General features: G+C 46.5%; 1 protein-coding gene across 1 annotated transcript in view; it reads right to left on the reverse strand.

Moving 5' to 3' along the window:
• Window positions 1-24,100: 24,100 nt before the first annotated feature.
• The window catches only part of FOXO6 (forkhead box O6), a 158,998-nt gene continuing 156,602 nt past the window's right edge, over window positions 24,101-26,496 (reverse strand). Inside the window, exon 2 of the mRNA XM_060258319.1 lies at window positions 24,101-25,592. Within this exon, the coding sequence (XP_060114302.1) occupies window positions 24,153-25,592 (1,440 nt within the window). The 3' untranslated portion in view covers window positions 24,101-24,152. The remainder of the gene's footprint in view (window positions 25,593-26,496) is intronic.

Consider the following 26,496-nt stretch of genomic DNA (forward strand, 5'->3'; position numbering starts at 1 on the left):
CACTCGTGATGGTACAGAGAGAATAAGGAACTGCTTTTAAAAGGACTCCTCACGGTTTCGATAATTCTTCCTCAGCCTCTTTCTCCCGACATTACACAGAGCCACAGCTCTACTCTTTACAACATGGATCCACGCATGCTCTTATTTGCTGCTACCGGCCATCACATTAAAAGGGACCATGCACTTTTAAATGCTTTCATTCCATTGGAAATAATGGAGGGCAGGGGCACCTTCTTTGGACCTCCTGGTCCAATCTTTTTTAAACTTTGAGGGAGGGGATTGAGGAGAGGGACCAGATGCAATGCTGAAAATGTGGTGCCTCTACCTCAAAAAACAGCCCCCCCCGAGCCCCAAATTGATTCTCCATTATACCCCATGGAGACTGGTCTCCATAGGGTATAATGGAGTGCCCAGCAAACATCCTCCCCACTAACCCTGAAGCACAGGGAGGGCCTCCAAATCCAGTGATTCCCCTGCCCCCAACTGGGAATTGGCAACCCTCTCAGAGACCCCATGAATGAATGTCCTCCAAGATGTCCTTGTTGTTCATAGTTCTCTCCAAAAATTGAGTACCCAGCTTGCTGGGGAGAAAGTGTAGATGACTGGGGAAGGCAATGGCAAACCACCCCGTAAAAAGTCTGCCGTGAAAACGTTGTGAAAGCGACGTCACCCCAGAGCCATAAACGACTGGTGCTTGCATAGGGGACCTTTCCTTCCTTGATTGAGTCAATCCACCTCATGTTCCTCTTTTCCTGCTGCTTTCAACTTGTCCTAGCATTCTCGTCTTTCCCAGGGACTCTTGTCTTCTCATAAGGTGTCCAAAGTACAATTGCCTCTGTTTAATGTCGGATAGATGTTGGAAGTGTAAAAAACATGAAGGTTCTTTCTTCCATATGTGGTGGACATGTGAAAAAGTGAAAGAGTATTGGAAGATGATACAACAAGAAATCTCCAAAATATTGGGTTACGACTTTAAGAAAATTGCAGAGACATTTTTGCTTGGATTACAATTAGAAAAATATCCAAAGGAAGATAGGACTCCAATTTGGTACCTGCTATCAGCTGCTAGGACATTGTATGCGCAGCTTTGGAAGCAAGAAAAAATACCGGATAAATGGGATTGAACTATGAAAGTTCTATCATGGAGTGAAATGGATAAATTAACTAGAACATTAAGAGACTATGATTTGGAGATATTTAAAAAAGAGTGGAGGAAGTTTAAAGAATACATAGAGAAAGAGTCGAATGTAAGAAGACATTGGACAATTTTTTAGTAATAATGGGGGGGGGGGGAAACGAAGAAGCAAGAAGGGGGGGGGAAATATTTATATAACGAATTTTGATTAGTCAGATGTATCTTTAGTATTAAATTAGAATCTATAACCTCGGGGAAGTCTATATTGGAGGGAGGGGGGATTGAAAAGTCATATGGGTTAGTATTGAAGCAACGAAGGGAAATTAAGTTCTGTAACCATATGCTATCAATAAATTGGTTAAAACAAGAGAAGGCTTTTTGATTTTTAAAAAGTAGCAATTTCTCCTGATAATTATTTTCCCAATGATCTCCTGTACTGAAATATGTGTATATATGTGTGTGTGTGTACACACACACACCCTTTCAGTTTTCAGCAACTGAAATCTCAATTCCAGATGGCAGACCATGTTAAAAATAACAAAGCTTCAGGAGCCACAAAAACCTGCTGAAATTAATGAACCTTCTTGTGATGCACATGGAACTATTTCTAGATTAATAAGGTCAGATTTCCAGATCACCCTTCCTCCAATTCTTTTCTGCCTTTGCCCAGATCAGATTGTATTTAAGAAAATGAGCTGTAGTCCTACTGGCTTCTGGTTCAAATCCCATTTTAGGCCCTAAATTTAGCTCCTTAGATAAACCTCAGTTTTATAGCTGCAATATAGGGATACTAATCCTGGTCCTACCTTATAGGATTGTTGTAACATTTGGAAACTGCTTTGCATAATAGTTTAGGTAATCTGTAATCTGGGAACCTGCCAGTTCAAATATTACCTCAGCCATAAACCCTTGGCTAGGAAATCTCCCCCACCCCGGAAGACTGGGGGGCTGAAGGCTCAAAGAAATGGCATGTTGTGGCACCACCACATCATCTCCTGCTGCGTAACTGGAAGAACAAAAAGGATGGGGGACTTAATCCAAAAGGATTAATTAAGAACCTAGAAGCTTAAATGAATCCAAATTAATGGGCCCAATGAAATGAATATAATATATAAATATAGAACAGTTTTACAAAAACACCAGTATTTATTTACAATATATATATTTTTAAAAAATTAAAGGCCTCAGCTTAGATTAAAAACATACAGCACACTCTTATGTGACCCAGATATGTCACTGCAGCATCACAGGATGTTGTTCTGGCCCTTCCATTTTTTCCCCTGCCACTCACATCCCTATGAGGTCATGGGCTAGCAGCTACTCCACACTGGCTGTGATGCAAAGGGGTTCTCTTGTTAGGACAGGTCATTGGAGAGGAAGGAAAAACCAGGCAGCTTATAGTTCTAAGCAGGGCTTTTCTGAGCAGGAATGCACAGGAACGCGGTTCCGGCTGGCTTGGTGTCAGGGGATGTGACCTAATATGCAGATGTGTTCATGCTGGGCTTTTTCTACAAACAAAGCCCAGTGTGAAATAATGGGGCCATCAGAGTGTGGCCTAATATGTAAATGAGTTCCTGCTTTTCCTGCAAAAAAAAAAAAAGCTCTGGTTCTAAGAATGGGAGTAGGATTTTGAGACAGAACATAGGAGGGGGCTCTCGGGGACATCTCTGCCAGCTGAGTGAGACCTGGGTTTAGTTTCTGTTTCCTCCTTTGTTGCAGGTGCAGGTGCTCAGTGTGAGTGTAGCCAGAAACCTGAGTCTTTTGTTGCAGCTCAAAGAACAACAGCCCTAGGGCTCTTGGCCCTTGGCTTGCAGCATATAAAGCAAGATTTGGGAGGGGAAGGTCCTCAAGAGGGTATACTGTCATAGAGTCCACCCTCCAAAGCAGCCATTTTCTTCAGGGAAATGAATCTCTGTTGCTTGGAGATCAATGCTTGAAAGCTCCACCTGGAAGTTGGCAACCCAAATTGCAATAATAGAGTGGACAACTCCAGATTGTGAAATCTCAGGGGATTTGGAAGTGGAGCCTGGGGAGGGTGGGCTTTGGGGACAGAAAGGGTCTCTGCAGGGTATAATGCCAAACAATTCCCCCTCCAAAGCAGCCATTTTCTCCAGGGGAGCCGTGTAGTCTGGAGATCAGCTGCAGTTCCAGAGGACTCCCCCTAGAAGTTGGCAATGCAGCATTTATAAAAGAATGCTTAACTGTGGTGTAAAGTGACACAAGCCATTCAGCCTCCTCCGAATCCTACCAACCATTTCCTACTTCTAGCTGCAGCCCACGTAAGGAGGAAGAAAAAATGGACTGTACCCAACAAAGCCCCTAAACATTTTGCTATGTAAGCTTTGTCCCATGTCAGTTTGGTGTATAATTATAGAATCATAGAGTTGGAAGGGATCTTCAGGGTCGTCTAGTGCAACCCCCTGCACAATGCAGGAAACTCACAAATACCTCCCCCTAAATTCACAGGATCTTCATTGCTGTAGTTGTTAAGTGTTCAAACTCTTACCTGGGAGAACCATATGTGATTCCCCACTCCTTTGCTGATGTGACCTTTGAGTCAGACACAAGTTCTCACAGAGCTGTTCTGCTCAAGAGCAGTTCTCAGAGAGCTCTCGGCCCCACCTACCTCACAGGTTGTCTGTTATGAGGAAGGGGAGGGAAAGGAGATTGTAAGTCACTCTGAGACTCCTTCAGGTACTGAAGAGTGGGGTATAAATCCAATCTTTTCTTCTCTTCCTCTTCTTCTTCCTCATTGGACAGTTCCACCACTAGGCAAATGCTCCGATTCCCCCTGACGAATGCTGCACAGTGAAACACATAAGGACTTTGTACAACAATAAATCAAATATCACTTGGCAGTTTTTCCTTTTTGTTCTGTTGGCCCACGTAGAGATGCCAGCCTTCAGGGGGGACCTGGAGATCCCCTGGAATTACCGCTCATCTCCCAGCTGCAGAGATCCAGTTCTCCTGGAGAAAAGGGATGCTTTGGAAGGTGGATTCTATGGCATTGTACCCCCACTGAGGTCCCTGTCCTCCCCAAGCTCCATCCCCAAATCCCTAGGAGTTTCCCAACCTGGATCTGTAAACTCTACTCCTGCATCCCCCTCGGGCTGCCAAACTTCCGCCGGTGACAGGGGACATCACTGGCGTGATGATGACACTTCCAGGTAATGACATCGTGCCATGCGCGTGTCTCACGTGCAAAGAACAAGTCTCCCACTGCAGTGGCAGAGGGTCTGAGCAACCCTACATCCCCCGCTGTTGGTCAGGGGTTCCTGGCAGCCCTAAGCCCATGAAGATCAGGCCTCAGCCTCTCCCCCATTGGCTTGCCCCCTCCCCGCCTCTGTTCCTGCTACATGCGCATCTAACAAGTGTCTCCTCTGCAACAGCCCTTGTTCCCGATGCCTCCAACTGATGCTGCTGGTCCCCTCTGAGACTCACAGATTGGATCCGTTCCCAGCCTCCTTGCGGAGTGGAGCCGGCCTTTGCTGCCTCCTCGCCTCCTCCTCCTCCCCAGGGGCAGGCTGTTCATTTCAACCCCATAAGACAATGCCCTCTTTGAAAAACAAAGAAATTATAAAGCACATAGGACCATATGGTAAAATATAGCCAAAGCCGCCTATGTGGCCAATTTTCTGTATGTTACCATATGGTGCTGCGTATTTAGCAAAAATACAACTTGACTGTTTCTCTTTCCATATGGGGATTCTTTTGCCTTAATTAATAACACTGAGAAGAAGAAGAAACCTCTTTCAAAGGCTTCCAAGATTCTTGCAAATAGAATATTTTATGACAGAAGCATGCCCTCCTCCAAACAGCAACCCTTCCACCGCCCCTTTCTGGCCCAAAAGGTTCTTCCAACAACCTTTATGAACATTGCAATGGTCAAGGTCTCAACACTTTTTATAATGTGTCGACCTGGAGGATCCTGGAAGCTGTTGCTCAATATGGAGAGGGAGAAGCGGGGCACCCTCTGCCCCCTTTTAGTAGGCCTGGGCTGGAGATGAACAGTGGGTCCCCCTCTGCCTGCAGTGGGCCTCCTCTTCATCCCATTCACGCCTCTTCTGAGGAGGCCAGCTGACTATGGGGAGTGTTGCTATGGTAACAGCATCTGCCACTCATCTTCCCATCACCCAAACTGCTATTCTATTAGGCCCACCAAAAGGAGAGATAATCAGCAGTGGTGCTTGTAGAGGTGCCAGTTCCAGTTTAAAATACCCAGAGGTTTGTGGGTTGAAGCCTGAGGAAGGCAGAATGTGGGATATAATGCTGTCCACCTTCCAGAGCGGCCATTTTTTCCAGGTGAAATGATCTCTATTGCCTGGAGATCTGTTGTATTCCCAGATCTCTAGCTACCATCTAGAGTCTGACAACCCTAGGTGCTTGCAAGGAATTGTTGACTTGTCATCAGGCACCAAGGATAGCAAGGAGGAATGGGAGCAGCATTATCCAGGCACTACAGCCATTGACAGACCCTCTGCTAAGGTGTGGGCCTCATCTTCTACCTGATCATGCTAACTCTGATGAACCCACAAATCAGATCATTGGTCTATCAGAGTCAATGTTAACTACTCTGACTGGCAGCAGTAATCCAGGTTATCAGGTGAAGGTAGGGATGTCAGCTTCCACTTCCAGCCTGGGCCTGGGCATCGCCCAAAATTGCAGCTCATCTCCAGAATACAGAGCTCAGTTCCCCTGGAGAAAATAGATGCTTCAGAGGCATTGTATCCCACTGAGGTCCCTGTTCTCTTCAGACTCCATCCCCCAGTCTCCAGGAGTTTCCCAACCTGGATCTGGCAATAGGGTTGCCAGGTCCAACTCAGGAAATATATCTGGGGATTTTGGGGGTGGAGCTGGGAGGTTTTCCCACTTCCTAAAAATAAATAAAAACAGCAGTACAGTTCCCCTGGATACAGTCTTCTTTTCCTCCTTCTCTCTTTTGCATTCAAATGATTCCCAGCAGCTGCACTTCCACTAAAATGAAAATGAACTCACAAACACACACTCACAAAGCAGCCACAATAAATAGTTTGCATGCCCATGCTTTCGTGACCTCCCTAGTGCAATGTTATAGATAGCTTTACTCACCAGAGTTGCTGAATGAATCAATCTGCTGTATTTCAACCAATTTAGGGAGAGAGAGGTCTAGGGGGTGGAGTTTTCCTCTATCACCTACTCAGGTTCTAATTAACTCTTTACTATCCTTTTTTACTTCTGAAAGGAATGCAAAATGAACAGAAGGACTGGGCTATCTTGCTTTGTCTCTCTCACACACATGTGGCTGTTCCTGCTTGCACTCCCCCCTCTGCAGCTTCAGTCTTACTGAGATTTAAAAGCACACACACACCTTCCAAAACAGAAGCAGTTGCAAGCTTCTGAAACTGCCTGAGATCGAAAGGCATATGGTGGCTCTTGAGGTGGGGTTTCCCCCTGCCAGCCAGCTGGCTGATGGAGGAGTGGAGCCTGCAAAACTGGGGGATCCCCCACCTCAGCCTGGGGACTGGTAAGCCTATCTGGCAAGCCTACCCCTCACCCCCCACCAGTGGCCAGGGAGGGATTTGGCAACCCCAAATGAAGGTCTTTCACATCACCTACTCCTTGTTCCTTTCAATAGTTCAGAGCTCAACCCTGGAACTTTCTGCATACAAAACAGATGCTCTGCCACTGAACCAATTTTGCCATAGAGGTTCTGGCAATCCCTTTAGCTACCCTTTGTTACTTCCTGGTAGCTGTAGGACTCACCAGGAATAGATATAACATCTTTCTGCATATATATAAGATCTTTCTATATGTTCAGCAATCATTGGAAGACCCCTCCCCTTGCCTCGATCCCAAGTAATGTCTGAGCAGGTTTATTCCATGACATCCGCAAGATGGGGAAATCCAGCTGTGTGAGATGTCTGCCCAGGAGAAGGGGTTTTTCATCCTCATCGGGAAGGACAGCACTCCTGGAAATAGAGACAAGTCATGCTTCATATTCTGAAGGAAGTTCTTGAAGCACTGAGAGTGGCTCTCGAAATGGGGCTCAGTGTTTGCGAGATGCCGCTGAATTTGCAAATGAAAAGAATACATGCTAACGTCCTTGTTTTGTGAATACAAAGCAAGCAACTGTACAATGAGCATCCAATCTTGTAAAATTTTATAACAGCCTCAGCAATTATGCCTGCACTGAACTGGCAGCTGAGGCATGACAGACTTTCTCTGACGGGAGCTCAGTCATGGTGCTGCATCTTTCCAGCCAGATGGAGTGGACATTAGGCATGAGCATCCTCTCTCATTCCGTCCTCTCATTCCAGTGTGGGTGGGCTCTGTCCTATATTTCTCTTAATTTCCACTTGAATCTTCTTGATTTCCAGCTGAATTGATTCTGGAAGTGAAGCATATGCAGTTTTCTAGTTGATGTGCAGTATTCCCCGTTCTCTGAGTTAGCAAAACATACATTTGTGTTAACGCAACATGACAAAAAAGCAATCTTCATGCAATCAGACATCTGACTGTATCACAGTTCTTTTTGCCCAGTGTGTCACCGAGGTTCACTCGCATTGGTGGGCACCAGTAAAGCTCTGTATACAAGGGATCACACAGTTGTCTATCTATACAGATCATCAAGCTTGCTTTTCTGCAGCATTTTATGAATGCAGAATTTGAAGGGGCAAAGAACTCAAAAGTGTGGCAAACTGGGCAGGATCTGTAGAAAACAGGATGGGGAGGATGGAAGACACCTACTGTGATGCACCAGTTCCACTTCCAAAAGGAGATCAAGTAATTCAAAAGTAAAAAAATCATGAGAAAAATTCAGAAAGGTCTAACGCAGGGGTGTCGAAGTCATTCGTTATGAGGGCCAGATCTAACATGAATGAGAACATAAGAACATAAGAACATAAGAGAAGCCATGTTAGATCAGGCCAATGGCCCATCCAGTCCAACATTCTGTGTCACACAGCGGCCAAATATATATATATATATATATATATATATATATATATATATATATATATATATATATATATATATATATACACACACACACACACTGTGGCTAATAGCTGGGCCACATGTGTCATAAAAGCTGGGCCACATGTGTCAGAAAGCTGGGCCACATGTGTCATAAAATACAATGCCAGGTAGCAGACATATAAACTTCATAAAGGACATAGACAAACAGACTTAAAGATTTTTAAAAAAACTTAAAATAAAACATGCTTAAAAGATTAGCGCTCTTGCAATATTTTGTTTGTCAGTCTCTGATAACTGATACCTCTCGCTCTGAATTATTGCATCAACATCTGGAGACAATGACTGTGCTGTTCAGTTAAGTATGCTGTTCAGGTGTTGTTCATGTGCGTATCTGTAAGTTGCAAAACTACTTTTGATTTATTCATTACAGAAATCTCATGGTCAATGCTTTGAGCCTAAGACCCAGGGCAAAATATGAAATGGGTGGGCACTGCAAGTTTTTGTATATAAGTTGCTTCATGAGCTGGTCAGCCAATGGATGAAATAGAGACTTTGTTCTGTAGCTCCTGTGTGATTGAGCAAGCCTGGCAAAGCAAGCTGTGATGCAGAAGGAAGCAAGAGTGGGAGAAGGAAGCAAATGACAGTGAGTTGCTCACGGGCCTGATAAGAGCCCTCTGGAGGCCTCATCCAGCCCACAGGTCTAACAGCCCTGGTCTAATGCATCCTGCAAAGATGAAACAACATAGGTAAAGATTTATCCAGTTCTGTTGCTTTATTTTGTCATTCTGCCTTCATTTGAATCTATGGGTGGGGGGAAATGCTAAAGACAATGTTAGTGCTGAGTGAGGGAGCATTTCTGCATATGGAAATAGCATGTGATTCATTATATTCCCCCTTCCCTAGTGTCAACGTCGCCTGACCTGGATAGCCCAGGCTAGCCTGTTCTTGTCAGATCTCGGTAGTTAAGCAGGGCCAACTCAAGAAGTCCAGGGTTAGTACTCAGAAGCAGGCAATTGCAAACCACCTCTGAATGTCTCTTGCCTTGAAAATTCTACAGGCTCGCCATAAGTCAGCTATGATGATGGCACTTTCCACCAGCACCACCCCACCAGTATCAATGCTCTGGTGTTGATGTCCATGCAAAGATGGAAGGTATCTGCCAGTGTCCACAATCCATCCACCTCAGGCAATCTACTCTGTTGAAATTATCCTTTTGAACTAGATGGCTAAGCACAAAGACCTCATCAAGCGCCCCTACTTCAGTGGTTGTGGCAAGCTAACTTGGAACTCTATTGAATTTCTGACTGGTTCAACTTAGAAATCCCTATTCCAATCAAACTTGGAGGTCTTTCTTTGGGCACCATTTTCTGCTTTCTTGGGCAAATTATTTCCCCTGACCCTGAACATAAACACTTTGTTTCAAAAGGCTATTGATCCATGTCCTATATAAATATATAATGTCTCTTTTGCATAAAATTGCAGAAAAACAATGTGCAAATGACATCAAGGAAATAAATAAAGCTGGAACACCCAGCAACTGAAATGGGCAGGACAGAAAAGGCTCCTGACATCACACAAAAAGATGGCATCATACAAGAAAAAGACGAAGATGGAGGAGGAGGAGGAGGTTGGATTTATACCCCATCCTTCACTTATCAAAGAGTGGCTTACAAGTTCTTTCCCTTTCTCTCCCCATAACAGACACCGTGTGAGGTAGGTGGGACTGAGAGAGCTCTGAGAGAACAGTTCTGAGAGAACTGTGGCTGACCCAAGGTCACCCAGCAGCTGCATGTGGAGGAGTAAAGAATCAAGCTTGGTTCTCCCAGATTAGAGTCTGAGCTCTTAACCAGTTCCAGTTCCAATTCCAGTAACCTTTAATGGCATAACAATAGCTTACAGAAAGTAATGAGCATACAATTTGCCCATATGTCACGATAAAACAATATAGATACATCGAATTGCTCTTAACCACTACATCAAACTGGCTCTCAAGAACTAAAAAGGGAACAAATTTGCACTTCTGTCCAGCTTGTGGGGGGAGGGCCTCTGGAGGTGAACAGATAAACTAAGAAGGTTCCTAGCTTGCTTGTTTGACTGGCTGTTGAATGGGAACTGGCTGTGGTAGAGAAGGCAGGGAAGCATTTCTCAGGATGCTCTGGGTTCAAGGGACCTTGGGTATAGTGGGGACCAGGGCTTTTTTGTAGCAGGAACTCCTTTGCATATTAAGCCACACACCCCTGATGTAGCCAGTCTTCCTGGAACTTACAGTAGGCCCTGTACTGAGAGCTCTTGGAGGACTGGCTACATCAGGGAGGTGTGGCCTAATATACAAAGGAGTTCCTGCTACAAAAAAAACCCCGCTGGTGGGGACCTTGAAAGGGTTCCTCAGGTCTTCCAAGAAATCTTCCTCCCAAGTCAAGGCTGGGCCAGGACAAAGTTCTAATAGTCAGAGGGCTGCCTGGCTTTTCACTGTCTCCATTTGCCAGGGCAAACAGAGCCCAGAGAATTTTGTGCCTCCATTCCCACACTTTGGGTGGCCCTGCATTAGAGCTGACAGTGACAACCTTAAAGTTGGGGCTGGAGGTCTCCTTGAATTACTACTGACCTTCAGACTGTATGAAACCTTAATTAATTAATTAAAAATTATTCCACTTCTCCTGGAGAAAATGGCTTTTTTAAAAAGGTCGACTGCATGACAGCATACCCCACCAAGGTCCTTCCTCTCCCTAAACCCCACTTTTCCAGGTTCCATCCTCAAATCTCCAGGTGTTTCCAAGCCTGGAGTTGGCCACCATACTGTGGGTTCAGATTTGCACTACTGAGCAAGACACACAAGACAAACACACATCCCTACACACATACACCCCGCATCAGCCCTTCTGAAGATGGTACTGCTTTGCAGTCCTTTGGAGAGTTACTCCAATTTAATCCCATTAATTGCTATGGGCTTAGACTGCAGAAACTCTGCAGAGGATTGCACCATAGATGTAATACCTTGCTTACTTTTGGAACGTCCTTGTCTCCTCTTTCCCCATTGTTTGCATATGTCTCTTTGCTTCTGCTTGCTTTGATTTCATTTTTCCCTCTATTTATCTGTTAGCTGATTGTTAGCTTTTTGCTTTGCTGCATTCATTTGTCTATATATAGAAATTTGTTTCAGTCTATTTTTATTTCCTTGTTTCCCTTGCTGGTCCCCTGCTGAATTTTCAGGTACAGCTATCCAAATCCACAATGAGTCATTTGTTGTTATACTGTCCTATGTAGAGTGACTCCAGTCTAAAGCACATAGAAATCAATGTGTTAGGCCTGGCATCACTCTGCATAGGATTGCACTGTTGACTAGCATCCTTTACTTTTTATTTTTATTTTTTTTTTCAAATGGGCCACAATGCCATGGCGGGATAAGATTGTATTGTGCATTATTTGTACTCTCAGCTTGAGATTAATTTTTCTAGACAAAGTGTTTGTTCAATTTGCATTGAATGTTGTCCTGGAAGATAGAGCACTATGGATTCTAGGGTTGCAGTAGACCAGAAATAAAACTGCCTCCTCCTTCTTCTTCTTCTTCTTCTTCTTCTTCTTCTTCTTCTTCTTCTTCTTCGGAGAGCCAGTTTGGTGTAGTGGTTAAGTGTCTGGACTCTTATCTGGGAGAACCGGGTTTGATTCCCCACCCCTCCACTTGCACCTGCTGGCATGGCCTTGGGTCAGCCATAGCTCTGGCAGAGGTTGTCCTTGAAAGGGCAGCCGCTGTGAGAGCCCTCTCCAGCCCCACCCACCTCACAGGGTGTCTGTTGTGGGGGAGGAAGGTAAAGGAGATTGTGAGACTCTTCGGAGTGGAGGGCGGAATATAAATCCAATATCTTCTTCTTCTTCTTCTTCTTCTTCTTCTTCTTCTTCTTCTATTATTAACATCATTATTATCATCATCATCATCAGTCACATCCACATATTTGACTGGTAAATGGTGTTTTGCGATTCAAGATCTAGCCAAGTTCTTGAGAACTGCAGATCTCTCTTTGCAGGATTCTTGCTGTTCCAAGCAACACGTCTTCTGGAGCTGAGCTCAATGCCCACAATGTCCCGATATTTTTTGAGACTCCTAAGCACTGCTCCAAGGGCTCCAATGACAACTGGCACAATGGTAATCTTCTTCTCCCAGAGGTGCTCTAACTGTTTATAGGTTTTGGTATTTGGTGATCTTCTCCTGTTCTTTCTTTTCTGTTCTACTGTCTCCTGAAATTGCGGTGTCAATGATTCAATGATGATGATGATGACTGCTGTTATTGCAATTTGGTTGAATTGTCACAATTTGGAAAATCCATAATTTGTGCTGGTTGCCCTCTCCAAGAAAACCTTTATTATTGTTTAGCAACCCCACCCCATCTCTATTTTCCCCGTTTCAAAAAGGTGGCTAATCATAATAATTAGTAAATGTGATTTCTTAGACCCAAATAACTGGTTGGATTTAGTATTGGTTACCTCTCCTCTTGGATGCAACTGACCTTGCTTGATTGACCCACCTCAAGGTTAGGCTACCACATCAAAAAATCTGTGCAGGGTTGCCTTTGAAGACAGCATGAAAATGTTTAATTGGTTCATAATGTAGCAGCCTGCCTGTTGTCAGGAGTTAACTGCTTTGTAGGCATGAAATCATCACACTGGTTGCTAATTTTTTCCGGGTTCAATTTGAGTTTGTGGTGGACCTGCGTACTTAAAGGGCTGCCTTTCCCTAACTGAACCTATGCAGATATCCTGGCCTTCTCAGCCTTTCCTTCTCTCGGTGCCCTCTTGCTAAGATCGCCAACCTCTAGGTACCACCTGGAAATCTCCCAGTATTACAACCAATCCCCAGATAACAGAGATCAGTTTCACTGAAAAAAATGGCTGCTTTGGATGGTGGACTCTGTGGCATTATATCTGGCTGAGGTCCTGCTCTACCTCAAATTTCACTCTCCCTAGGTTCCATCCCACAAATCTCCAGGAATCTCCAAATCTGGAGCTGGCAACCCTAGCAGATATGCCAGTGCTTGTCCTTAGGCTAGGGTTGCCAAGTCCAATTAGAGAAAAATCTGGGGAATTTGGGGGCGGAGCCAGGAGACTTTGGGGGTGGAGCCAGGAGACATTGGGGGTGGAGCCAAGAACAAGGATGTGACAAGCATAATTGAACCCCAAGGGAGTTCTGGCCATCACATTTAAAGGGACAGCACACCTTTTAAAATGCCTTTCTTCCATAGGAAATAATGAAGGATAGGGGCACCATCTTTTGGGGCTCATAGAATTGGACCCTCTGGTCCAATCGTTTTGAAACTTGGGGGGTATTTTGGGGAGAGGCACTAGATGCTATACTAAAAATTTGGTGCCTCTACCTCAAAAAATAGACCCCCCCAGAGCCCCCAATACCCACGGATGAATTCCCTATTATTCCCTATTCTCCATAGGGAATAATAGAGTGCCCAGTAGACATTTCCCCCCCACACATGTTTTCTAAAGGGGGGAGGGCCTCCAAACCAGGGAATCCCCTGCCCCCTCCCTCTCACACACACAAATACTTACCAGATCCTCTTCCAGAGAACTCTTGCTGTGAAAACGAAAGCAAAAAAAAGGAAGGGGCCGTTCTCCCAAGCCCTTCCTGCTTCCTGCCCAGCCTTAAAGGGGCATACATTTTACAAACGGCTCAGGAGCTCTATAATAACATGAAGCCTACAGGTATGTTCTCCCCCCCCCACCCAGGGGTCTCCCGCCAGAGCGGGAGGTTTGGGAAGCCTACCTTAGGCAGGGCTTTTTTGTAGAAAATGCCCAACAGGAACTCATTTGCATGTTAGGCTACACACCCCTCACACCAAGCCAGCCGGAACTGCATTCCTGTATGTTCCTGCTCAGAAAACCCCTGGAAACAAGGATTTTTATAAATTTCCCCCCTCCCCGACCCCTATTTGAAGCATTTGAATGTTTTATCATCAAAGCATAGTGTTTGGTGGCTCTTTGGGACAGACACTGTACCATGCCATTGCCCTCAAGCCAAGCGGGAATGCAAATGTGAAAACTAGCATGGATAGACATCACATGCTTTGAACCCTGACCAAGCCAGCTGGAACCCTAGCCAAGCCAGCAGGGACTGCGTTCCTGTGTGTTCCTTCTTTTAAAAAAAAAAAACAAAGCCCTGTCCTTGGGCCTTTACAGTGTTGGCCTCTGAGCTATGGAATGGTCTTCTGGAAACTGTCAGGGAGGAGATTGGATTTATATCCCACCCTTCACTAAACACAGGAGTCTCAAAGCGGTTTACAATCTCCTTTCCCTTCCCATCCCCACACCAGACACCCTATCAGGTAGCTGGGGCTGAGAGGGCTCTACAGACACTGTCCTTGAGCAGAACAGCTTCTGAAAGAGTTAGGACTGATCCAAGGCCATTCCAGCAGGTACATGCGGATTGTGGAGGAGTGGGAAATCAAACCTCTCCCAGATAAGAGTCCACGCACTCAACCACTACACCAGACTGGCTCCCGACAGCTGCACATCCTTTTGAAGGCTGTGCAAATCAAGTTCGTGGCAATGAAACCTTCTCTTTCCTTTCTGGCTCTCTGTTGGTTGTTTGGATATATTGCTGTTCTTTGTGTTTCTTTAAACAATAATTGTTTGTGAAATGTTTTGGGATCCCTTTGGGAGAAAAGTGAGCTAGATCTGTTTTAACCAAATAAATGAAAATAAGAAATATTCCCCCTCCCCAAAAAAGACAACAAGAACACAGCCAAACCAAAGCATCAATCACTCAAACCAACGGTATCAGAATCTCAGGGTAGCATATTAACTATGAGTCATAAACACTGAATTGTCAGAGTGGACGTTTTGACAGTAAAACTACCACCCATAACACACATTTGAAGGAGCCCTATTTAAATTATTACTTATCCTGGAACAATAAGCTTTAAAGCCACAACAGCCTCTGATGCTCATGTGTTCGATGGACATGTCAGGGATCTAGTGTTCCCAGCTCTGGACTGGGAAATACCTGGAGTTTTGTGAAGCAGTGCCTGGGGAGGAGGAATTGGGGAGGGGAGTGACCTCAGCAAGGTATAATCAGGGCTTTTTTGTAGCAGGAACTCCTTTGCATAGTGGGCCACACACACACCCGATGTAGCCAGTCCTCCTGGAGTTTACCGTAGGCGTGTAAGCTCTTGTAAGAAGAACCGTGTAAGCTCTTGGAGGATTGGCTACATAAGAGGGGTGTGGCCTAACATGCAAAAGAGTTCCTGCTACAAAAAAAGCCCTGGGTATAATTCCATAGGCTCCACCCTCCAAAACAGCTGTTTTCTCCAAGGTCTTGGAGATCTTGGTCATCTGGCGATCAAGTGTAATAGCAGGAGATCTCCAGGTTCTGCCTGGAGGTTGGAAACCCTAAGCGATCCAAGCACTTGGGGAGCAGTTCCTTTGTTTCAGTGAAAGAATAAAGAATGGAAGACATAGCCTGAATTCAGCTTCCCAGAGAATGAGATGTAAGGTGGCGTCACACAGGCAAGAAAGTTAAGCTAATTGCCGGCTTGCCCTCAAGCTGAGGTTCCCAGACTCTTCAAGCCTGTGGGTACCTTTGGAATTTTGACAAGGGACAGTGGGTACAATCACAAAATGGCTGCCAAGGGAGGCTGAGCCAACCACAAAATGTCAAGGAGGCCAAGATTCAATGTTTCAGGCAGAAGCTCTGTTTAACAAGATGCCTTCTGCACAGCCAATCAGAAGCCCTGCTGCGTTCCCAGCCTCTTCAAGCCTGCAGGTATCTTTAGAATGCCGAGTCCCACCCACTTTCTGAAAGGATCTGGCACACACCATGTTGGGGGCTCCTGCCCTGAAGAATCTACATTCTACGCTTCTGGGTGTGGATGTGGTGTGGGTGTGTTTTAGCAACCCTGAACTTCCTTGGTGATCTCCCATCAAAGTACCAACCAAGGTTGACCCTGCTTGGCTTCTGAGATCTGACAAGATCAGGTCTACACATGTCAGGCTCCTTTTTTAAAAAAAATATGCGCCCTCAATATTCAAAAGCAAGGGCACATTTTAGACATTTAACCTCCCTGGCATTACTCAAGTCCTAAAGTCTTCTTGGAACACAGAAGGGAACAAGGGTGTGCAACAGAAGTTCCTATGATGGACTAGACCTCACAATTGTTCAGGGTCCATTGACTCTGTTTACATGGTTAACAAAGTACAAGTAGACGCTTCAGCCACAAGTCCCTGTCCAAACTTGGACTCCAGTTTCTGATTTCAGGAAGAAAAATCCACAGTCCAGGTCTGATTCCTGGTATGTCACCCATTGGGTTTGATTCAGCCAGCTTTTTCACTCAGTCTTGTCCAGTTTCCCTCCTTATGGTAGCCTCTATCCCATGTGACTGTCTGGCACCCTAGACAAGGCTAATTTCTGGCGCCCCTCCTGCACTGATAATGTCACCAAATCATATGGGGAGGTGCCCTATTTGGTGCCCCCAGATTGCCGAGTTTGCCTAGTGGCAGGACCGGCCCTGGTGGAAAGTGCTGTCAAGTCACAGCTGACTTTTGGCGACCCCATAGGGTTTTCAAGGCAAGAGATGGTTTGCTATTGCCTGCCTTTGCATCATGACCCTGGTATTCCTTGAAGGTCTCCCATCCAAATACAAGCCAGGGCCACCCCTGCTTAGTTTTCAAGATCTGGTGAAATCTGGCTAGCCTGGGTTATCCAAGGCAGGGTAATTCAGAAGTCTAGTTAACAGAACAGCAACAGCCCTTGGTGATTCCAGGTTTTTAGACTTCCCCATGACATAGGGTTGCCATCCTCCAAATGGGGCCTGAAGATTTCCCAGTATTACAACAGATCTCCAGATTACATAGATCAGTTCCACTGGAGAAAATAGATCCAGAGGAGTTAGCCATGTCAGTCTGTTGCAGCAAAACAGTAAAGAGTCCAGTAGCACCTTTAAGACAAACAAATTTTGCATGCATTTGACAAAGAGAGCTGTGTTTCTCGAAAGCTTGTTAGTCTTAAAGGTGCTATTGGACTTTGCTACTTTGTTGGAGAAAATGGCTGCTTTGGAGGATGGACTCCATGGCACTATGCTGTGCTGAGGCCCCTCCTCTCCTAAATCCTGCCCTCCTTAAGCTCCACCTCCAAAATCTCCAGGTATTTCCCACTCTAGAGCTGGCAACCCTATGGACAGTAGTGGGTCTGTTATTCCTACTGGGCAAAGTATATAGTTCCATGCAAAAGCACTACGACCTCAAAATGACCCTAGGTAATCAGCATCCAGGAATTTTGTGTGTGTGTTTAGGGCTTTTTTTGAGCAGGAACACACAGGAACGCATTCCGGCTGGCTTGGTAGGAGGGGTGTGGTCTGATATGCAAATCAGTTCCTGCTGGGCTTTTTCTACCAAAAAACCCTGTGCTAACCAATGGTGATGTCATGAGGGTGTGGCCTAATATGCAAATGTGTTCCTGTTGGGCTTTTTCTACACAAAAAAACCAAAAGCTCTCTGTGTTTTTGCATGCCTGGAAGTCATGGTGACCCCTAGTGGGGCTAGGATGTTTTTCAGAGAGCTGGCTTGGATTGCCTGCCTCTGTGTCCTGGCCCTGGTATTCCTGGGAGGTCTCCCATCCAAGTACTTGCCAGAGTTGACCCTGCTTAGCTTCTGAGATCTAAGATTGGGCTTGCCTGTGCTATTCAGATTAGGGACAGCATCTGGGAATTTCTTGTAGATTTTCAAGAGAGTAATTGTTAAATATTGAGGCCATTACTCTTACTCCCCTTCGAAGAAGAAGAAGAGCAGAGTTCCAAAGCTCTTGGATTGTGTGGCCATTTTGACCCACCTTACACAACACTGCAGTTTTGGTCATATTTAAAACAATTTTATTCATGAAAATATGCTGTACAATGCACTATACACAGTTCTTTACATTGCCACATACACAAAACTAGAATAGCACAATCAAGAAGGTTACATTGCGTACAATATATGTGCGGTGAGAGATAACAGCCTGTCGAAAACCCTTCCCCTCCCCACCCAAGTCTGTACAGTTATAAATACGAGGAGGAAAAGACAAACCTTTGAGAAACGTCTGGGCTGGCCCAACCCATTTGTAAAAGCTCCTGACATCTGGGCCATTCCCCTCTCTGTGGGCCTGCATTTTTTTAAGTATGTGAACTGAACACCACCCAGCTGATACCTGGCCCCACTTCAGTGGCCACGCCCTAGATGGCGAGTCAGAACGCAGGGATGGAAAGGTGGGTACCCATGGTAGAGTTCAGGGTGGAGACGGCAGAACAGGTGCCTTTATTAACTGTGCTTAGTTCAGGGGTGTGGCAGACAAATCAGTTCCTTCCTGGTAGGCGGGCTCGAGCTGACTCAGCTTCCTTTGCCCCCGGGGGATTGGCTCAGCAGAATCTTCCATGCCAGCCAATCGCTCCTTATAGTGAGACGAAATCTGGGACATACATGCACACGCACACACACACACACACACAAGCAAAACAGGAATCCTGCAGACCTTGAGGTGCTGGGTGAGGCCCTGGACGGACAGTCATAGGAGCTGTTGGGGAGTCATACCTTTGCCTCTGGCACAATGCAATAGCTATCCAGCAAAGTCATCTTAAGAGTGCTGTTTGAACAAGGTCTGATCTCCCCTGTTCACCCAAAGCAGCTCAATATGCCAGATCTGAAGGAAACGAGTTTTGCACATGCACAGAAACACTCTCTCCTCCTTTGTTGGGTGTGTACATGCCCCGCAGGTTCTGGCATTGATAAAATGTAGTTGTATTATGTGTGGAGTTGGGCAAAAAAAATTTGGGGCAGGGGGAAGGGCAGGAGTCATCGATTATTCCACTAGTGAAGAGCCTTCATTGAGATGATGGAATCTCACCTGTCTCCAGGGGTGGAATTCTAGCAGGAGCTCCTTTGCATATTAGGCTACACACCTCTGATGTAGCCAATCCCCCAAGAGCTTACAAGGCTCTTTTTTGTAAGCTCCTGGAGGATTGGCTACATCAGGGGTGTGTGGCCTAATATGCAAAGGAGCTCCGGCTAGAATTCCACCCCTGCCTGTGTCCATGATCAGAACAATAGCCTTTCAAAGCAATAGTACCCTGTTCACATGTTCCAGCAAACACACGAATATCCTACAGGTCTGTTTGTAAGAAAGAGCAAACGAATGTTCGCTTTACAAACAAAACAGGGGACCAGTACCCAGACATAGGGTTTCGATCACATGTTCATTTGTGCGTGTGTTGACCTTCATGTGATCATTATTCAATGTACGTAAAAAGAAAAATCAAGAGCACACGGATTGAATGTGCATTCTCTGTAACTTGTGAAAGAGCCTCATGTCAACATCCATCAGATTTTGTGAGTGGGAGCAGAAAGGATATTTCCATTTTAAAGGGAACGAAATATGGGTTAAATTGGTATTCTAATAATTGGGCGGGGAAAATACCTCCTTCCCCATATAGGAATATTTTAATGGATTTTTCCCCCCTCAAAAGACTTCTAAAGTTTTAAGTGCATTAGGAGACAATTCATAGCCTGCCAAAGACTGAAGCTCTACTTTACTTCTCGGGTGTCTCTATCACAAGGAGCCAAGTCTCAGGGATGCATCGAGGACACAGGCACATGACAGTACATCCCTGCCACTTCTGGCCACATGGCACTCATTGCTTCACTGAGCAAATCAGTCAACATCTGTACTTTTTAAGATTGTCAGCCGCTCACTGAAGTATGTGTATATGGTGGTGGGGGATCACAATCTAACTTCAAAGAACGATTTTTGGGAAAGGAGCAGGTTTTGGGCTCAGATGGTATCTAAGATGCAAGCAGACAGCTATGTTAGCAGTAGGGTTCACAACCTCCAGGTCGGGCTCAGAGATCTCCCAGAATTACAACTGATTCCAAGATGACAGACATCAGTTCCCATGGAGAAAATGGCTGCTTTGAAGGGTGGCCTCAATAGCATTATACCCTGCTGCGGTTTCTCCCCAGGCACCCCCAAAATCTCCAAGAATATCTCAACCTGGAGTTGGCAACCCTAGCAAGCAGAATGGTCAAAGCTGCATGTGTTGACCAGGAGGATCCCTGCTGAAAACTTCTAACAGCAACAGTATCCCTACTAAAGCTCCAATCAAATTACTGTCTTTGTTTCCAGGGCAATGACTTATTCTCACCCTTCACAAATAGCCCGGTCTCTCAATTGATGAATTGGCAGGGAAACACTTTGAATTCTCTAGACAAGACCCACCATCTTGTTTATTGGTTCTCGCCCAAAGCTGGCAACACTGGCTTCGCTTGCCAAGGGGTGTGTCCCCATTCCACCTGGACCATTCTCCCCTTCTCTACAGGCACCTTCCTCAATGACTCCTTGGCACACCCTTGCTCACCATCTCGGCCCCTTGGCACTGCACTTCACTTGCACAAAGACAGTCAACACAACGCTTAGCAATATGACTCCATTGCAACACACGATGACCCTACAGTTCACACACCACAAAGATGGCTGAGCAAGAGGGCACTTCCGGGAGTGGGGGGTTGTGGATCTCCAGTCAAACATTCTACACGACCAGGTGATACCAGCAGCCCTGTTTGCTCTCCTCCCCTCTCTTCAGTCTCCTGCTGACCCTTGTGAGAAAGTACTCAGTTTGCTACCTCTGGTAACCAAGGAGGGGACGAGAACGTGAAGGTTATGAATGGGAACGGCAAGGGTTTCCCATCTCTGATCTCCTGGCAAGTTCCCCTTCCTCCCTTCTGGATCATAAGTGTGTATGAGAGAAAATGACCATAGATGACATGGGATTCCTATTCTTCTCAGAATAACAGTCTGAGGTAACTTCCTGCCTCTGAGGGCCCGAAGGCTGGCTTTGGAATCCTCCTTCCAGATTCACTGAATATGTTTGAGTAAACTCATGGCTTTTTTTTGTAGCAGGAACTCCTTTGCATATTAGGCCACACACCCTTGATGTAGCCAATCCTCCAAGAGCTTACACTTGGCCCTGTAAAGAATCCTGTAAGCTCTAGGAGGATTGGCTACATCAGGGGTGGGTGGCTTAATATGCAAAGGAGTGCCTGCTTCAAAAAAAGCCCTGTGTAAACCTGATTCTGTAACTTTTTTTTAAAAAAAAGCCTGACTTCATGAGCATGACTGAATAATTGTAACAAAAACAACAATCCTCATTACAATTTAAAGAAATTTGATATATTAAATTTAGTACACTCGTCCAGCAATGTAAACTTTTCTAGAACCTGGGATGATTCTTAGCCAGTCGCTGATCACAGGAGCTAAAGAATAACGCTGGTGATTCTGACTTGTCACCGGCCAAGTGCATCGGAAGCACAGCACCGCTTCCCAGCATTGTGAGAGGGCAGCAGGATATGCTCCTTCATCGCTGAGAGCCTCTGACCTCTGTGCCATCACAGAGTGGGGTGGGAGAGATATAATAGTGACCATTAAAAAGGCTGAAATGGAGGAGCAAGGAAGGCAATCCTTGTTTTTTCAGTGTCCGCAGGCTGCAGAATGTTCAAAGTCAGAGCACTGAAGAGCCCCGGACGTTGCTTCTGGGGGCCCATCTCATCAGTCATAACATTTATTCTTGGCACAGACCAAATATCCTTCCGTTCTATGCTAAATTAACCTTTATGCCCACTGTGTGAAGGGGGGAACATGGAAATGTTGATTAAAAGTGGGGGGACACCTCTTATCATATCACTTTTGAGAATATTCAGTGACGCTATTTTCATTGCATTAGAGGGGTCCTGAAAAACCTTTTCAGGATAGGTGCTTCTTTCATTTCAGCATGACTATACCGAGGTCTGCATACTGGCTGTAATTCAGTTCGCACTGTGGGGCAATAAAGACCATAGAGACTATGGGAGGCTGCCTAGAAGTTACATTATATCCTCCTAAAATTCTGCCCCCAAATCTCCCAACATTTGCCAAAGAAAAGTTGGTAACTCTAGTGGGCAGCATGCATTATGAGAACAGCTTATTTCTCCAGTCTAAGAGCCAGGGCTGTGCATGTGGACACATCCTGATTCTGCAGCCAGATGCACTTCCAGTGCTCAGTAAGGATGAACATTTCTCAATACGGCTCAGCCTGTCTTTGCTCCTGCAGCAACCCCACAAACTGGTGAGATTGTTCAAGTCCAAGTGGAACCCAAGATCACGGATGGCAGCCTGGCATCTAAGAGTGCCAGGGGGAGGAGATACCTAGCTGTGGCCAGCACTTTTCATTATGAAATCACCCCTGTGATCCCTTGGTCATCACCTGCCTGCGAAGGGTTGGGTGGTACAAATCCAGTTACTGCAAACTGGCTTGGACACCCCCAGTCGTTTACAGAAAGACTTGTCCTTTTCAGGTTCTCCTGCAACCTGTGAAACCGAAGCTCTGAAATAGACTCTCTTCCCCAGTCTGGACTATCTCAGGACAGCGAAACTCCAAATTTTTTAAACAGCCTATTCCAAATCTATGGCATGTCTGCCTGTCTGCTTTTTGGACTTTGAGCTGCAACTACCTTGTTCCAAAGCCTAAGAACGGCCTTAGTGATGGTGAATATTCAAAGGCAAGAGAGCGCACAAAAGTAAATAAATAACCCTTGCCTCACCATTCCTTCCTGCTCACCTCTACCTCCAGGCCCAGTTCCCAGGCCAGCAGCAACAATATCACTCCTGTAACAAGCTCTCCATAGAGTGCCAAGAGCCATGCCTATGTGCAAAATGTGCACTTGTGTGTGCTGCAGCAGGCATGTGTCAGCACTCACGCTCTTTGTTAGTGCCACATGCGTATCCAGTTTGAGACCAGCAACTGCCCGTTGCTGTTTTCAGGCACTGAGAACAGAAGATGCAACCATCAGCGAAGCCGGCTTTGATCAGCTTGGCTCCACTTCCTGGAGCATCCCTAGCGGCAGCTGCTGGATCCACAGTGATCAGAAAATTTCCCCCCTTATGAACCACAAAGATAACAGTGTTTCCTTCCCCCCTGAACGCTATGAAGAAATCCACAAAGATTTGTTGGATAGGGTTGCCCGAGAGCTAAAGCCAGAGAATGCTGCTTTTTTGGCAGTATTGATAACAAAAGTACCGTAGAAAATTCAGGGAGTCTAGACTATTGGCCTCTGTGGTGTCTAATGAGGCTGACAAGGCTGCTGTAGAGGAGTCAAGGAACCTAGTCTACCTGCCTCCCTAGCGCTCAGTGAGGGCTCATAAGGCTGCCATAGAAGAGTCAGGGAGCCTAGTCTATAAGCCTCTGTGGAGTCTAATGAAGCTGACAAGGCTGCTATAGAAGAGTCAGGGAGCCTAGTCTACTGGTCTACCTAGCGCTCAGTGAGGGCTCATAAGGCTGCCATAGAAGAGTCAGGGAGCCTAGTCTATCAACCTCTATGGTGCCTAATGAGGCTTACAAGGCTGCTGTAGAAGAGTCAGAGAGCCTTGTCTACTGGCCTCCCCTTAGTGCTCAGTGAGGGCTCATAAGACTGCCATAGAAGAGTCAGGGAGCCTAGTCCATTGGCCTCTGCTTCAGGAACACCACAGTCAGGCAAGGCTGCGGGGGAGGGAACCAAATGAGCATTTAGGAGTTAATGGAATTCTAGAACTGCCCTGCCCAGGAGGCCACCTAAGGAACAAAGCCAACGGGGAAGGATGGACAATAAGATCGAAAACATTCTTTGGGCCACAAATCACCCATTCCCTCTTTCTGTGCAGTAGTGCAGGTGCCCAGGGAGGGAGAGAGAAGGTGGGAGAGGGCCAGCAGCTCTGCAATGCCATGGCTAAGTTGTGCCTATTGCACACATCAAAGACAGATCCGACTTACTGCACAATACACCTGGCACGAGCGGGAAGCCGCCAGTACCTGTCAAAACATTTTTTTACCCTACATTGTGTGTCTGTGTGTTTTTAGTGTTGTTTGTCAAGTTTAAACAGATGGCTCTAGCCTGGCTGAACAAACGAAGGCAAGAAGAAAAAGTTGTGGGAGGGAAGGAGAGAGAGGCAGAGAAAGTTTGTTTCAACCCCATCCCCCTGTCCCCCCGCTTGACTGGTGGGTTGGAGCTCTTAGGTTAAGTCCTCTCACCCAGGCACCCAGCTCTGATTGGTGGGCTGTGGGGCACTGGGCAACGTGGCCATGTTGAGACCATTTTGTGGCGGAAGAGCTGAGTCGAAGTTGAAGTCCATCTCGTCACTGTCCATGAAGTCATTGAGAATGATGGACTCCACGTCACACTCCAAGCTACCGTTGAACATGTCCAAGTCTAAGTCTGCTGGGAATCTGTCTGGGCCCATAACGGGAGTGTGCATGGCTTCTGGGTAGGGTCCCTGCAAGGAATCTAGCAAGCTCATATGTGCCCCTTGGTTGTTGACATAGGAATGGATGTGGTGAGGCATGCCCACCATGCCACAAGAGTCATTAGGCAGGCTCATAAGGCTGATAGGAGAGGGTAAGGCACTGTTGTTGATAGGAGGGTGGTGGCTGGCTGGTGACGGGTGATACAACGCATTGCTCTTCATCAGGGCAGAGGGGTGGGGAGGGTAGGGGACCAGGCCTATCTCTCCCCCTCCACCCCCACCCCCACCACCGCACACAAGGGCGTTCTGTCTGTGGCCACGAGGTGGCACCATGCTGCCAGCTTGTGGCATGTGCTGCTCACCCTCCTTGTGCGCATAGGAGATAGAGGAGAGCAGGTCCTGTAAGGAGGTGTTGCGATAGGAGTTCATGGGGGCAAAGGTGGCCTGCTTGTTCTCCTGGATGGTCTGCATGGGCAGACGGCGCATGAGGCTCATTGCAGACTGGCTGTAGATGGTCCCGCAGTAGGTATTCCCTCCACCTCCTCCTCCTCCTCCCCCTACTCCATTGCCCACTGCTGAGCACTTGGAGTTGAAGCTGAAGCTGGAGTTCCTCTGTCGGAGGCCCCCAGCAGGGAGCGGCTGAGCGGGACTCATATTGTAGCTGTCCTGCAGGTCATCAAGAAGGCTCTCGCCCAGGCTCTCGTTCAGGTTGATGGTGCCCGTGAGGTCCGTCAGCCTGGGCATCTCCACAGAGCAGCGGGTGTTCAGGGAGGGGGACATAGTGCTAGATGGGCTTGGGTACATCAGGGGTGAGGATGGAGTCCCGTCATCCTCTTCCAACTCGTCTGGCTCATGGTTGGCCATGATTGGGGAGAGGCGCCCACTGAGTGTGCTGGCTGAAGAGTTGGCCCGTGTCCGGAAGTCAGCCCAAGCATCGTATTCCTCACCGGCATGGGAAGTTGGGCTCTCGGACCATTTGGCCTGCTGGCTCACTGGACTGTCCTCCCCGCGCTCCTGAGCAGTTTGCAGCTGCTTCTTCTTGCTGGCTTTGCCTTTGATCCGCAAGAACTTGCTGTTGTTGTCCATGGAGACGGCTCGTCGGCGTGGTGTCTTTCCAGTTTTGCCCCCTTCTGGGTTCAGCATCCACCAGGAACTCTTCCCAGTGCCCTCGTTCTGCACACGGATGAAGCGGGTGTGCAGGGACAGGTTGTGGCGGATGGAGTTCTGCAGAGAGAGAGAAAAGACAGCGATTGCATCAGTGTCAAACAGTGGTGCCCACAGTTCTATGCCTGGAACTCCTTGCCCAATGCCTCATATGTGAGACCTTGGGGTGCTTCCAGATACCCTCAGTTCCCAGAGACTGGAATGCTTTTGCAGGTGACTTCCATGCTGAATCAGATTTTTGACCACCACCACCACCACCACCCCGCCGCCAAGTAAAATTCCTTTGCTGGTCACTGCTCGTCTGAGTGTTGCCAGTGTTCAGCTCGAGAAAACGTCAGCCATTCCTTTGAACAACTAGAGCTAATGCACCACCATAGCAAATACCTGTTCTAGTATGGCACTACCATCACTGAAAAAAGTGACACATGGAAACACCCTGTCATATTTTGTTCTTAAAGGGGGGTTAGATCCAACCAGTTATTTTGCTCAAACTCATCTAATTCCCCTTCTAGTTACAGCCCCCATCTCACATGTTATTTATCCATGATCCTTAACAGAGTCTTCTTAGTGGTCAAAGCAAAACCCCACCTCCCTTTGCCACCAGTGGAAAATCTGGTTGAAACCACCCCCATATTTTCATCCCATCTTCCCAGATGCACAGGGCAGGACTAGCTTGTTAACATGGACAGGCTAGTAGTGACTGGCCCTCTCTGTGCATACCCACAATTTGTTTCCTATTCCCTTCCTTACATCCCATGAAGGAATTTAGGTCTGTGAACATGGTCTTTTCCTGTTATATCATCAGCAAGGTAGGTCAGGCAAAAAAAAAAGAGAGTGACTGATCCAAGATCATATTTTTCTATTTCTCCCCCAGGAAATAAACCACATTGACAACAACTTGCCCACCTCCGTAGCCTCCAGAATTCTGTCCCCCATTCTTCCTCTCCACGTCTCAGCAGTCCTG

Source organism: Heteronotia binoei, chromosome 17 (assembly GCF_032191835.1).
Source record: "Heteronotia binoei isolate CCM8104 ecotype False Entrance Well chromosome 17, APGP_CSIRO_Hbin_v1, whole genome shotgun sequence".
Taxonomy (NCBI): domain Eukaryota; kingdom Metazoa; phylum Chordata; class Lepidosauria; order Squamata; family Gekkonidae; genus Heteronotia; species Heteronotia binoei.